Source organism: Lepus europaeus, chromosome 10 (assembly GCF_033115175.1).
Source record: "Lepus europaeus isolate LE1 chromosome 10, mLepTim1.pri, whole genome shotgun sequence".
NCBI lineage: Eukaryota > Metazoa > Chordata > Mammalia > Lagomorpha > Leporidae > Lepus > Lepus europaeus.
In genome coordinates, this window is record NC_084836.1 from 100,906,179 (window position 1) to 100,921,165 (window position 14,987).

At 58.5% G+C, this 14,987-nt stretch overlaps 1 protein-coding gene across 1 annotated transcript; it reads right to left on the reverse strand.

Moving 5' to 3' along the window:
- Window positions 1-510: 510 nt before the first annotated feature.
- SUN5 (Sad1 and UNC84 domain containing 5) lies at window positions 511-14,746 on the reverse strand. Its single transcript, XM_062202334.1, has 13 exons — window positions 14,667-14,746; window positions 13,294-13,352; window positions 13,039-13,113; window positions 12,215-12,281; window positions 11,703-11,764; window positions 8,878-8,927; window positions 7,910-7,944; window positions 6,897-7,005; window positions 4,742-4,820; window positions 3,418-3,533; window positions 2,003-2,170; window positions 1,409-1,495; window positions 511-642 (listed from the first exon to the last, which is right to left on the reverse strand). Exons 1-13 carry the CDS (start codon window positions 14,744-14,746, stop codon window positions 511-513), a joined length of 1,119 nt encoding a protein of 372 aa, XP_062058318.1.
- Between the last annotated feature and the right edge of the window lie 241 nt (window positions 14,747-14,987).

Sequence of the window (14,987 nt, forward strand, 5' to 3'; positions counted from 1 at the left end):
GGTGGAGTCAGGGAAGGCCGCCGTAGGAGCCGCTGTGCTAGAACCTTCTGTAGGCTCTCAAGTCTGCGGTGCAGCCACGGCTGCAGACAAACCACAAGCGCCTTTACACCTGGAACAGCTGGGGCCCAGAGAGGGAGCAGGTCCTGCCCCAGGTCACACAGCAAACCGTCTACCTGCCTGAGCTCTCTGCGGGGAGCAGGATGAACCTGCTCATTACTGCTCAGGGCAGGGCAGAGCTGGGTGTGAAGCCAGAGGTCTCGGCACAGGGCCTGGACTGCGGGGGCTCGGGTCCTGCTGCCGCCCTTTGCCGGCTGCCGCCTGCAGTGGCTCCCTTGGCTGCCCGAGGCCTTGGCCGTGCTCTGTGGAGTGAGGCTCCTGGGGCTGCTGTGAAGGTGCCCGGACACCCAGCATGTGGCCACTGCTTGCTCCGCGGGGCCCCTGACACACACAGACCTGGGCCAGCGGGTACAGAATAAACTTTACTCTCTCGGGGCAGGGAGCGGGCGGGGGCTAGCTGGGCTGTGTCCTGGGGGGCGTCACGGAGCCGTGCACACGCACACGGTACAGGCAGGTGAAGCGGGGGTTCCCCCAGTTGCTGGAGATCTTCACCTTGACGGAGCCGAAGGCCCGGGGCGGCTGGTTCTGGGGTGAGATGATCATACACTGAGCAGCTCACCTGCAGGCCCACAGCTGCCCGGCGTGGGGGACGCTCCCATTTAACTGGGGGGATGGGGTGGGGGGAGCAAGACCCGAGGCCACGCATCAAGCGGATCCCCAGGGGCTGAGGCTGAAAGGACAGGCAGAGGGTGGCTGGGATCCTGCAAGAGCCACCATTCTCCCTGGTCCTGCTTCCCAGGGCTGCTGGGGGCCCACGGCTCCCGGGCACCTGGTGCACAGGGATGCTCCGGTGCCCAGCGCCCTGCCCCTCAGGAGGCTAGAGCTGGTGTTCCCATGTTACTTGCCCTTGGCCATCACAGGGAAAACTGAAGCCAGAGAGGTGGGGAATGGCCCAAGATCACAGCATGTAGTTGGGCTGGTCTGGGTCCGGGGCGCTCGTGCTGTCGGGTCCCATGGCAGTCCCTGTAGCCACCCCTCCGGGCCCTGCTTGCCCCACTGGCAGTGGAACCAGGTGCGGATCTATGGGGCCGGCCACTCTGGGGCCAGCAGCCCTCCCCCATAGGCAATCTCTTGCTCTGCCCTGCTGTCGGGGGAGGAAACACACGAGGCCCCGGGCACGTGGAGAAAGTGGAGGGCCACAGAGGCTGGACAGGACAACCGTGACCTGGCCTCAGCTTGCACACCCGCCAAGAGGCTAGCAATGACCACGCGCCTTCTCGGGCCCCTGGGTAAAGCCCGCGCACACAGTGCATTCAGCAGGCGCTCAGCGCGGGCAGCTTTGCTCCGGTACCTGGAGCGGGAACATCTGGATGGTGTTTTCCGGCTGAAACTGGAATGCTCCCAGGAACACCTCCTCCCTGGGGGAGCTTTCCATGCCCTGTGCAGCCGGAACCAAGGAGAGGGTGTCAGACACAGGCAGGGCAAGGCTTGCACACCTCCCGGGATGGGGAGCTCCTCACTCGGCAGCACCGTCTCATTGCAGCGCAGTACCGTGGAGAGGAAAGGGCTGTGGCCAGGCGGGCAGAGGCTGGGGCCTTCTAACCCCGCCTTAGACTGTGGGACCAGGGGTCCCCCAGCCCCCTTCTGGGCCTCATCTTACTGGGGGGTCTAGAGCCTTCTTGGGACCCTCTTGGCCACGTGCACACTCAGTGGCCCCGACCACGCTCTCGGCTCAGATGCAAGCAGAGAAGCTGTTTGCCCCTCCCCTGAAGGCTGAGCCTGACCCCCTCCCCCTGACCCCCTGGCCCCCCGAGCCCTCGCCAAGCCTTGTCCGGGCCCTAATCCTGCAGGAGCTGTGCAGGTGCCATGGGTCACCACGCCTGGGATGCCAGCGATACAAACTGTCCCTTGAGGCCAGCGTCACCCCCGGCCGGGGCATGCTCACGTAGATGACGAAGTCCTTGGGCGCGGTGTCCAGGCTGCCGGACAGCGAGATGGTCTTGGGGATGTGCTGCAGCGTGAGGTTGGACAAGTAGACCTTCTGGGCCAGCCGGATGGTCACCTGGCCACGGTCACCCGCGAAGGCCCAGCAGTTGCCAGGTGTCACGTTGGGCTGGGAGAGGCAGGTGCAGCAGGGGCTGTGGAGGGGGGCTCCTCACCCCCCCACGGCCCCTCCCAGGCCCTGCCGGACGAGCCGGTCCTCCCTGACTGCAGAGCTTGGCTTGAGCACCCCTCCTCCAGGGAGCCCCCTCGATTGCCTAGGGCAAGCATGAGAGACTTCCTCGCAACCCAGCACAGTGAGCTTGCCTGGGACACCCCAGGTCCCAACCTCTCCGTGTTTGCACTCATTCATTCATTCACTCCCTCATTCATTCATTCATCCCCCCCACCCTTCCTTCCACGGCCTCACAGTCACCCTACACCCTGAACACCGTCTCTCTCTCCATTTTATAAATGCATAAGCTGAGGGACAGGGCAGCCCCTGACTGGCCCAGGGCCGGGCAGAGCTGGGTGTGCAACCCGGTTCTGGAACCTTCCATTCGCCAGCACGAGCTCCTGCTCCCTGGAGGAGAAGCAGAGGCTGGGAGAGGCCTGCCCGGGATCACACAGCCAAGGCGCTCCCGGAGCAGGCGCTGAGCTTGGAGGGAGCGTGGCCGCTCCTCCCCGGGCACCACAGGTGCTAGGATGGGGGCGCGGGGGCCGTGGGGTCCCGGGAGGCCTCCTAGAGAAGGGGGCCGAGGGAATGAGGACTCAGCTGGGCGTGCGCCCAGGGAGCGGCGTGGAGGGGTCTGAGAAGCTTTCATTCGCGGCTGCCTGCAAGCCCCCCCCCCCCCGCCCCCACACTCCGCAATTGGCCTGGGCCCTGCCTGGTGAGCTCAGGGAGGCCGTCTCACCCCTGCCAGGCGAGGTCGTGGCCCCAGCCCCATGCAGAGCCGGGCGGGGCGGGGGGGGGGGCGGCGAGGCCCACAGCCGGGTCACTGCATGCTGAGGCTCGCGCTCCCCCCTCCCCTCCAGGCCTTGGTCTCTCCTCCCCAAGGCAGGATTCTGCAGCGTTGAGAGCTCAGGGCTGCAGTGAGTGACCTGGCTGCTTGAGCCTCAGTTTCCTCCTCTGCAAAATGGGTCTGTGAAGGCCCCAGCCCCAGCGAGGGCCTCAGCGTTTCCTGACCCTGCGTTCTCCATGCCGGTGCCAGCCGTTCCTGTGCCCTGCTCCTTCCCCTGCCCCAGAGCCCCGCCCACTGCCTGTCCCTGCCCCCTCCCGCCCGCCCCTGCCACCTTGCCCTTGCCCTGTCTCTAGCTCCTTCTTTAACCCATGCCAGGCCCCGCCCTGGACCTCTGCCCCCAGCGCCCCGCGGCCCCTGCCTCGAGGATCACGTCCGGGGGCTGTGCGTAGTTCCAGAGGCGGATCCAGTTCCAGTAGGAGCGAGCCTTGTCGTGGTTGTAGGTGGCCGACGTGTGCTCAAAGTCGATGCTGGCCCCTGGGTGGGGTGGGGTGGGGTTCTCAGCCTCTGCCTGGGACTCACTGACGGGGACAGTGACAGTGACAGCAAGGGTAGCTGGACTCGCGATGCAGAGGACCCGGTGAGGCTCAGGGTCCCCAGGGAGGGGCCAATGCTCTCTGATGGCTCATCTCCCGGCACCAGGAGAGGCCCAGTTTGCCACGATGGCCCTGCAGCACCCTGCTTTAGCAGTGCCTCCCTTGCTCAGGCCGGGCCGCCCTCCTCCCGGCACCTCCCACATTCATTCTCTGTTGCCCTGGTCACCAGGTCTCCGCCTCAATATCCTCTCCACCAGCGGTCCCTCCATTCTGGCCACCTGCTGGGCTCCCAGCTAGGGCAGGACACTGTGTCCTGCTGGCCCGCGGGTGCCCAGTGCTGTATGGGGATGCCCGTGGATCCCCGCTCCCTGGCCTTTCCCCGACCCTGTGACAGGCCAGCAAGAAAACCAGCAGGGATGGTGCTGGCGCTGTGGTGTAGCGGGTGAAGCTGCCACCTGCAGGCTGGCATCCCGTGTGAGCACCAGCCCAAGGCCCCAATCCAGCTCCCTGCTAATGCACCTGGGAAGGCATCAGAAGATGGCCCGAGTGCCTGAGCCCCTGCACCCACAGAGGAGACCAGGATGAAGCTCCTGGCTCCTGGCTTTGGACTGGCTCAGCCCTGGCCTTTGGGGCCCTCCAGGGAGTGAACCAGCAGATGGAAGATCTCTCTGTAACTCGGACTTTCAAATAAGTAAATAGATCTTTAAAAAGGAAAAAAAAAAAGGGGGGCCAGCACTGTGGCGCAGTGGGTTAAAGCCCTGGCCTGAGCCGCTGGCATCCCATATGGACGCCAGTTCTAGTCCCGGCTGATCCTCTTTCCATCCAGCTCTCTGCTATGGCCTGGGAAAGCAGCAGAAGATGGCCCAAATGTTTGGGCCTCTGCACCCACATAGGAGACCCGGAAGAAACTCCCGGCTCCTGCCTTTGGATCGGCGCAGCTCCAGCCATTGCGGCCAATTGGGGAATGAACCAGCAGATGGAAGACCTCTCTCTCTGTCTCTACCTCTCTCTGTAACTCTGTCTTTCAAATAAATAAAATAAATCTTTAAAAAAATAAAAAAGAAAAAGGAAAACTAGAGGAGCGGTGGGGAGCAGGCTGCCGCTCCAGCCCCACGGCCCTGCATGAGGATGCAGGCGGCAGCCACTGACCTATGGACTTCAGGGCGAAGTCTGGCTTTTCGATGTAGTCTCCTTGGATCATCTTCAGGATTTTCTGGGTCATTTTTTGCTGAGGAGACAAACAGCACAAGCTGTGCATGGGTGCACTCCTGCCCCGCCAATTAGCCCTGCCTGCGGGAGCCGGGGGCTGGCTCCACACGTGACCAGCTGTACCTGTGCTGCGAGGGGTTCCAAGCAGCACACAGCCCCCCACCCCCCAGGCCCCACCCCCAGGCGTCCCCAGATGTTCCAGGCATTCCTTGGGGAGCGGCAGTTGAGAGTTGCTGACCCAGCAGGACTCAGAGCTGTCATGGATCATGCCCTTGGGTGGAGCTGTTAAAACAGCAGGAGCTCCCCCCTCCCCACCCCCATGGAGCTCCTGGCTCCTGGCTGCAGCCTGGCTCAGCCCCCAGCTGTTGTGGCCATCTAGGGAGTGAACCACTGGTGGAAGAGTTCTCCCCTAACCGCTACCCTGGTCACTCTGCTTTTCAAATAAATAAATAAATAATTTAAAAAAATAATCTATCAGTTGTTTAGAAGTCCAGAAAACACTAGAAAATTACTAGACAAGAGGCGGCAAGACCATGTGATTGACAATGAAGAGAAAAAACAGAAGGAGATCCTGGATGACCCAGTATTGAAGTTAGCAGACAAGAATTTTAAAAAATAACTACATCTGGCGCCGTGGCTTAACAGGCTAATCCTCCACCTAGTGGTGCTGGCACACCGGGTTCTAGTCCCGGTCGGGGCGCCGGATTCTATCCTGGTTGCCCCTCTTCCAGGCCAGCTCTCTGCTATGGCCCGGGAAGGCAGTGGAGGATGGCCCAAGTGCTTGGGCCCTGCACCCGCATGAGAGACCAGGAGAAGCACCTGGCTCCTGGCTTCGGATCAGTGCAGTGCGCCGGCCGCAGTGCGCTGGCCGCGGCAGCCATTGGAGGGTGAACCAACGGCAAAGGAAGACCTTTCTCTCTGTCTCTCTCTCTCTCTCTCACTGTCCACTCTGCCTGTCAAAAAAAAAAAATAACTACAACTATTGTATTCAATAAAACAAAGAAAAAGATGGACAATATAGATGAAATGAAATTAGAAAATTTCACCATGGAATTAAATGGAATTAAAATCTATGAAAAAGAATCAAATGCTTAATCTAGAACAAGCAATATTTGAAATAGGAATGAAATAGATGAATTTAGCAGACATTGGATAGGCAGAACACAGGATAAATGTGATACAATATATAGAAGTTGAAGCACACCAGGTAATAGCACAGGAATCACATGATGCACCCACACTACAGGTCTAGCGTGCATGTAAACAAAGCCCATGGAAGAAGAGAGATGATGGGGAAGAAGTATTTTAAGAAATAATAGCTGGGGCTGGCGCTGTGGTGTAGCAGGTAAAGCTGTCACCTGCAGTGCCGGCATTCTATGTGGGCGCTGGTTCAAGGCTTGGCTGCCCCACTTCTGATTCAGCTCTCTGCTACAGCCTGGGAAAGCAGTAGAGTATGGCCCACGACCTTGGGCCCCTGCACCTGCATGGGAGACTCAGAGGAAGCTTCTGGCTCCTAGCTTCGGATCGGTGCAGCTCCAGCCATTGTGGCCAATGAGGAAGTGAACCAGCAGATGGAAGGCCTCTCTCTCTGCCTCTCGTCTCTCTGTGTAACTCTGACTTTCAAATAAATAAATAAATCTTTAAAAAAGAGATAATAGCTAAGAATTTTCCACAGCTATTGAAAAACAACAACCCACAGATTCAACAAACAGCAAATCAGGCTAAACCTAAACAGAGCAGACTAGATACAGAACACTGGAGACAGCAAGAGCATCCCCCAAGCTCCCAGCAATAAAAACCAGAAGCCCAGGGTCAGAAATGAGTGGCATTGAACTTCTCGATGGCAACAGTGTTACACCTGACTACAGTGGTGGCGTTCTCAGGGGAGACCATTTGCTTGCTGGAATTCTATACCCAGCCAGACTATCCAGAGTGCAAGGCCAGGATCAAGATGCTTTTAGACAGGCAGTCACTAGAGGCTGTGCTCCATCGGATGAGGAAGAAATCCAGAAAGACGACGACTCGGGATGCAGGAAACAGGCCATCCGACAACGAAGGACGTGAGGTGTTCGGGGAGCAATGGCCAGCAGCTCACCTCGTCTGACATGGCTTCCATCTCCCGGAGCCTGGCAATGAGCTGGTTCATGCTGCCTCGGAGGTCCTGGATTTCCCCCGTGTGATGCCGCACCTTCTCCTGGTACATCCTTGTGGGGAAGGAGCGAGAACGAGAACCGATGGCTTTGTGCTGCTGCTACTGCTGCCCTCAAGTTCTCCCTTTGCTGGGGGCTCTGAAAGCTCTAGCTTCAGATCCCTCTGCCCCTGTGGGCCCGGAGCCACCCGCCAAGTTCTTTTTTTTTTTAACAGGCAGAGTGGACAGTGAGAGAGAGAGAGACAGAGAGAAAGGTCTTCCTTTGCCGTTGGTTCACCCTCCAATGGCTGCCGCGGCCAGCGTGCTGCGGCCGGCGCACTGCACTGATCCAATGGCAGGAGCCAGGTGCTTCTCCTGGTCTCCCATGGGGTGCAGGGCCCAAGCACTTGGGCCATCCTCCACTGCCTTCCTGGCCACAGCAGAGAGCTGGCCTGGAAGAGGGGTAACCGGGACAGAATCTGGCGCCCCGACCGGGACTAGAACCTGGTGTGCTGGCGCCGCAAGGCGGAGGATTAGCCTAGTGAGCCGCGGTGCTGGCCCCAAGTTCTTATCTCTAAGACACACTCGCTCTTTGCCTTCTGCCTGGAACATCGTTAAGTCCAGCTTACTCCTTTCAAACAGTCCCGAGCATTTTAGCTGTAGGTAAGGGTGCTGCTACCGGGCAGTGTCTTGGTTGAAGTTTCTTCTCAAGTGCTATTTACTGAGCACTGACCATGGGCCAGGAGCTACTCCAGACACTGCATTTTCTTTAACGGCCATAACTGATGCTATGCCCCATCTTGCAAACGAGGAGTCCGAGGGTCAGAAGAGGCAACTTGTATGAGGCCGGCCAGGTAGCCGGGGTTCAAGCCCAGGTCGCCCTGACTGCAGGGCCCACATTGTTGGTCAGTGCGTCCTGGACTCTCACTATTGCTCTGGTTCTCACGTGATCATGGCGCAGCTCAGAAGCGTCCTCTTACCTCAAGCTCTGCAGCGGGCTGTTTATGCTGTCATCCTGGCGGGGTGTGGAGGGAAGCAGGGAGCTCCTTCAGCTGGCCTGTTCTGGCCCCAAAAACTTCATCCATCCATTCTCACAAGCAGTGAATCCACCCACTCATCCGCCTTCCTGTTTACGCTTCCATCCATCCACCCACCTATCCACCCACCCACCCATCCACCCATCCATCCATCTATCGCCCATCATCCATCCATCCACCCACCCACCATCCATCCATCTATCGTCCATCCACCCACCCATCCATCCACCCACCCACCCATCCTTGGGTCCATTCTCCTACTATTCACAGTCCCAACATCAATAGTGGCAGCCCTGTGCCTGGCACTGCACTGGACACTGCTGGGAGAAATCAGCCTGGCTCCTTCCTTCGAGGAGCTGCCAGCACGCTGGGAGAGTTGTGAGTGCAGAGAGCTGACCCACGATGATGGGAAATTGTGGGAGGAGAGAGGCGATGTGGCTCCCCCTGCCCGGGTCCTTCTGGAGGAGATCCCGTTTTAGTTGGACCTTGGAGGGCATGAAGGAACTCACGGGGAGAGAAGAGGAAGGGAGCGACGGGCCCCTGAGATCTGCACTTCCTGCCACCCATAAACAGGAGCCCTGGCCACTGGTCTCCCTCTCCCTCTCCCCCAGAAACTACAAACCAAGCATGTGAGCAGAGAACCAAGTGCAGTGAAGCATTTCCTGTTCTCAGCACCTCACTTCAGGTGGCGGCCTTGGGCGGGAGAAGCGGGGCCCCTCTGGGGGTGGCCCAGTGCCACCCAGAGAGGGGCTGGTGTCCAGGTTTGGGAAGTCACATTGGGCAAGAGAGAGGAGTCCAGGTGGGTGGTTCAACAAAGGCCAAGGCTGGGATCTGGGATGGTGCGGGCCGATGGGGGTCAGCTCCAGGTCGGGGGAGACCATCGCCGTGGGTCTCAGGAGGCACACACTCACCTGCCAGACTTCCATTTTCGAGGGTAGGTGCATAGAGAACATCCAGAACCCTGTGGGCGTGAGCACAGGAGCGAGCCGTTGAATAGGCGGTCGCCTTGGCACTGGGGTGAAGGTGTTTGGGCTCAAAGCAGCTTTGCCACTCAGCACTGGGCAACTTTGGGAGAGTTACTTAATTTCTCCATACCTCATTTCCCTTCTCAGTAATATGTGAATAGCAGTAATGGCCGCGTCATGACCACATGATGTCATATATGTAATGTACATCACGTAAACCAAGTAACCCGCCCTTCCCTACCCTGCTGGGGAGACCTGGAGAAGAGGAGGAGGCAGGTGATCTCCAGGCTGGCTGAAATCCCACCACTTTACCCATTATCGAGGAGCTTTCAGATTTGCTGCTCTTGATTTAAAAATTCAACAAACTAGGGGCAGCTAAAGGTGGCCAGTGGAAGATTGACATCTAACATCAGACTTAGTGGTGAAAGACTGGACGTGTCCCCGAAGATCAGGAGCAAGGCAGGATGTCTGCTCTTGTTATTTCTATTTAAAGTTGTACTGCAGGTCCTATACAAGCCAATTAGTCAAGAAAAACAAGTAAAAGGCACCCAATTATCTATAGAAAATAGTATAACTCTATTTGCAAATGACATGATCTTGCATATAGAATCCCAAGGTCTCCAAGACTATGCGTCTTTTCCGATGTGAGAACCGATAATTGTATTCAATGAAGTTTCAGGACAAAAGACCAGCACTCAAAAATCAACCATATTTCTATACACTAGCCATGAACAATATGAAAAAGAAATTAAGAAAACAATTCCAATTACAATAGCATCACAAAGGATAAAATGCTTAGGAATAAATTTAATAAAAAGTATAACATGTTACACTCTGAAAATAACAAAATATCACTGAAAGAAATTAAATAATGGAAAGGCTGCCCATGTTCATGGATTGGAAGACTTAATGTTGTTCACCTGATATTACTCTCCAAGTTTATATAAGACCAATGCAGTCACTATCAAAGTCTCATTGTCTGTTTTTTTTTTTTTCCCTAGAAATGGAAAAGTTGGTTCCAAAATTCCTGTGGAAATATAAGGATTTATAATAGCCAAACAATTTTGAAAAAGAACAAGATTGGAGGACACGTACATATGGATTCCAGAATTTACTACAAAGCTACCAAAGTCAATGCAGGGCAGTGCTGGTCTACAGACATACACACAGATCAATGGAAAAAAGTTGAGAATACAGAAATAAACCCTCACATTGATGGTCAATTCATTTTCAACAGGGATACCAAGACAAAGTCAGTGGGGCAAAGAATAATCTTCAAGAAATGGTGCTTGAACAACTCAATATGCACATTCAAAAGAACGTCCCCTGCTTCAAACCATAGACAAAAAATAAACTTAAAATCAGATTGTGCGGGCTGGTGTTGTGGTGTAGCAGGTAAAGTCGCTGCCTGTGACGCCAGCATCCCATACGGGCACTGGTTCAGGTCCCAGCTGCTCCACTTCCTAGCCAGCTCCCTGCTAATGTACCTGGGAGAAGCAGCAGAGGATGACCCAAGTGCTTGGGCCCCTGCCACTTGAGTTAGGAGACCTGGATGAAGAGAAAACATGTTACTTGGATTTCATCGGAATTTAAAATTTTCGTGCTGCAGAGGATTCTCCCCAAAAAGAGAAAACAACTCAGAAAGGGAGAACACATTTGCAAATCATGTATCTGATGAGGGACTTGTATTCACTCCCGGTTAAAATGAGCAACGGATCTGCACACACGATTCTCCAGAGGACGTGGACCAGCGGCCAAAAAGCCCCGGAGGAGCTGTTCGTCATCATGAGTCACCAGGGCAGTGCAAGTCCAAACCACGGCCAGACACCGCCACACGCTGTGCAATGAGAAAGAGGACTAACGACAAGCACTGGAAGACTGCGGGAGGTCGGAAGCCTGCAGGAGCCGCTTCAGCCAGCGCTTCGCCAGCCCCTCGGATAAGCGTAGAGTTACCGTAGGACTCAGCAATGCCGCTCCGAGACACACAGCCAAGGGTGCTGAAACCATGTTCACCCAAAAACGGACGGGGATTTCATAGCACCAGAAACAACCTAATGCCCGCCAGCTGATGGAATGGATACGCAATGCGTGCGCGCACACACACACACACACACTGGCGTGTTCTGAGCCCTAAAGAGGAATGCCGGGCGATACAGCCACAGGGTCAGGTGTGTGGCACAGAGGTTAAGACACCCACATTCTGTACTGGGCGGGAGGTCCAGCTCTGCTTCTGATCGCAGGTTCCTGGGAGGGTGCACCCTGAGAGGCACCCAGGTGGGAGACCAGGACTGAGTTCCTGGCTCCCAGCTTTGGCCTGACCCAGCCCCAGATGTTGTGAGCACTGGAGAGTGAGCCGGTGATGGGAGATCTGCCTCTCTCTCCCCCACCCCCGCCGCCCCCCTCACAAAAGCAAATGTTTTTTTAACATTGAGTCTGCGTTGTTCCCTCCACGTTTGCGCAGGTCTGGAATGGGCAGATCCCTGAGACAGAGGTAGACCAGTGTTGTTCAGGCAGAAAGGGGCCGGCTGCCGTGGCTGGAGGATTTTCCCAGGACCCCCAGGAGGGGATTCCTTTGTTGGGGGGTGGTGGCTGCAGGAAGCCATGGGGACCCCAGGGAGGGGGTTGCCAATGGCAGACGGGGGTCAGGGAAGGGCCTGGTGGCTGCCAGAGCATTTCTGGATGTCCAGAATTTGTTCTTGATCGTTGCTTCCTTGACTCCCCACATAACCCAACTCGCCTCCTCCCGGAGCCCCAGCAGCCCTGAAACTCACCGAAGGCACAGAGGACCAGGACGCCCGTCTTCTCCATCAACCTCTGGAAGAGCAGCTTGCACCTGGGGGGCCGCAGCGTGGGCGGCAGGTCTCCGGCCAGGGCTTGCCTGCCGGCCACCTGCCCCCCGTCCCGTCTCTGTGCTGTTGTCCCCGCCCTCCTCTACAGCTGGGACCTCCAGAGTCGACACCGCCACCCCCCCCCCCCCATGTCTGCCTTTCCCAGGAGCCTGGGAGTCCCGGGGAGCTGGGGGGGGGGGCACAAGGCAGTCTCAGCTGTGAGTGCTCAGTGAACGAGCCAGGTGGGATTTGCAGGGACAGGTGGGTGAAGGGCGGCACACCTGGCAGGGGGCACAGCCTGCGCCACTGCATGCAGGGGGAGGGGGCCGGGGCAAGGAGGAGTGCAGAGAGCTCCAGGGGTTCTGGGGTAAGAGTGGCATCTGCTAGAAGCCAGGCTTAGGGCGGGGAGGGGCTGCTCTTGTCCCCATCGCCCTCCTCCTACTTCCCCTGCTCACCTGCAGGTGTTGAACAGGACTTGCTGGGCCTGAGTCCTCAGGAAACAGGCCAGGCAGGTGAACCAGGCTGCGGAGACAGGGGAGAGGCGCATGGCCCTCGTGGCCTCCCGCCACGAGGCCTCGCTGGCTGTCCTGGGCTCTGGGGAGACTTTGGGGCTGGGAGCCCGCCTCAGCTTGCTGGCAGGTCAGGCGCTGGCTCTGCCTACGGTGGGGGGGGGGGATGCCAGCCTGCTGGGCAGCGCAGGGGCCCTGTGTGAGTGCTGCTGGCACTGGCAGCGGCTGGATACTTAGTAGCAGCTGGGGAGCACAAAAGGGCTGAAGTGGGTGCCTGCCCCTTCCCACAGGCTGGGAGCCCGGGTGGGAGGCCCAGCAGGGAGTGCTGCAAACAGGAGGCGCTCAGGAGGGGCGGGGAGGTGGGAGGATCCATGGGTGGGCTGCAGAAGAGATTGTGGTGAGAGGAGGGGAGGAGAGCGTAGATGGACAGACAGACAGATGAGTGGGTGGACGGCCGGCTGTGCAAGCTGATGAGTAAACTTGGGGGTGAACGGCTGCGTGAGTCACTGGCTGGCTGCAGGGTTGGATGGAACAGGGTTGGGTGGCCAGGCTTGGGGCTGGAGGAGGGCGGCCAGGCGGTTCCTCCTGCCAGCAGCAAGTCCCTTCCTCCAGAGAGATCCCGGCTGGCAGGGCCCTCTGGCGGGGAGACCTCTGGAGCTCAGCCCGCAGCTCCCTCTGCCCCTGGAGCCCAGTGCAGCCCCTACCCCCCGAGGTTGGGCCCCTGCCCGGGCCGCACTGATGGCCCAGGCGGCTCTGCGGCACATACGTACACACGCATCCCAGCATGCTCTGAGTCAGGCCGAGGGTGGGGGCATTGAGGCGCACAGGAAACAGGAGGGCGTCACCTGTGGACCACGCAGGCGTATCAGGTCCCTGCCATCCGGGGGGCGTGGGGCTTGCAGAGCCCTGGTGAGCACCCAGAGCCCTGACCCCACCTCTCTCCGGGTCACCCTGGGTGACCATTTGACATCTCCGAGCCTCCCCTCCTGGCTGTCTGTGAGGACCCCGGGCCCCCTCCTGCTCACTTGTGTTTGGCAAGGAGTCCTCGGCTGTCCTGCACGTGTTCCGGCCTCGCTGGATGACCCTGGGGTGACAACATTCACAAGGGCAGCTTATGATTGACAAGGAACGTGCTCTTGCCACATTCGAGGTGAAGAAACTGAGTCGCAGAGAAGCCGGCCCAAGGCCACCAGCCTGCCAGTCAGGGCACCCCCAGGTCGGCAGATCCCAGGTCCAGGCCTCTTTGAAGGAAAAGGCTTAGGCCAGGCAGGCAGAGGCTGGCTTTGTTCCCTGGTCTACTCCTGCCCGGTGCGATTTTAGACAATCCTGATTGGCTGAAGCCTGATGCAGCACTCCCATTGCCTTGCTGTGATTGGCTCAGGGATGGGGCCGTTGGCAGGGGGCCGTGAGCCGTGCCCTCCGCCCTCCAGCCCTGGAGGCCTGGGTTCTGCTGGGCACGGAGACCTTTGAGAGGAGGGAGCAGAGGAGCAACGTGACGGCGGGCCCCTGGGTCTGGGGCTCTGCAGAGCGGGCAGTGGCCCGGCCCCGGAGCCCCACACCGGTGACCTCTCGGGCTGTGAGAGAAAGCTTTATTTCTTCAATTTTAGTTGAATTGAATTAATAAGGCAGAGAGAGAGAGAGAGGGAGAATCTCCCATCCGATGTTCGCTCCCCAGATCGTGCAGCAGCCAGGGCTGGGCTGGGCTGAAGTCAGGAGCCTGACTCAGCTGGGGTCTCCCACGCGGCGTTAGGGAACCCAGGAGTCGAGCTGCCGCCCGCTGCCTCCAGGGTGCGCCTCAGCACGAAGCTGGGATTGGAAGCGGGGCTGGGGCTGGAACCCAGATGCTGGTATCTGGGGTGCACGTGTCCCGGGCGGCAGCCTCCCCCCGCACCAACCGCCTGCTCATCATGATTTCTTAAGGCGGTGGTCTCCACACTGGCTTTTTAAAAATCGAGCTACAGTATCTTTATGCTTCTTAATTAAGAAAGTATATAAATGCCCAGCTGGGCCGACATATTATTTACACGTTCCTAAGGAATTTACGTTAAGAGAGGATGAGCCAAAAACACACACCAGGGAGTTCTAATCATTTTTCCCCTCTTTGCAATGGATGGGGGATATACGCCCCGGCTGGGGGCCCAGAGGGAGATGCCGCTCTGAGTTGGAGTTTCTGGCACCTGCAGCCATGCCCCTGGGCGGTGAGGTCTCTGGGGCCTTGTTCAGCATCCGCCGCCCCCTTCTGACCACGAGCCCCACCGGGGCTGGGAGCAGCACTGTGCTCCGAGTCCTCTCGGTGGCAGTGCCCGGCGCCCAGGAGGCGTGAAGGACAGCCCCGGCCTCGCCTGCCACATCTGTCCGGGCAGCGGGTAGGAGCGGGCTGAGGGGCAGCCACCCTCACCTCCTCTGCCTGGCGTTGTGGGCCGCGTCGTCGGGGAGGGCACACGGGTCCCCATGGGGGCTCCTTGCGGACCGGGGCATCGGGTTCCTTCTCGAGGGCAGGCGGTGGAGCTGGCGAGGGGGGAGCGGCTGCCACCACCTCTGAGCGTCCTCTGGAGGGTGCCGTGCGGAACCCAGCGAGGTTGGGCGGAGCTGTGCTCTGTGACCTCACAGAACTAGGGTGCGGGGCGCTGCTCCTCCAGCCCCCAGTGGCGCCGCGGTGGCCAACTTCCAACCTCCCATTTGTAAGATGGGGACATTGAGAGGCCACGCCTGGGTCTCA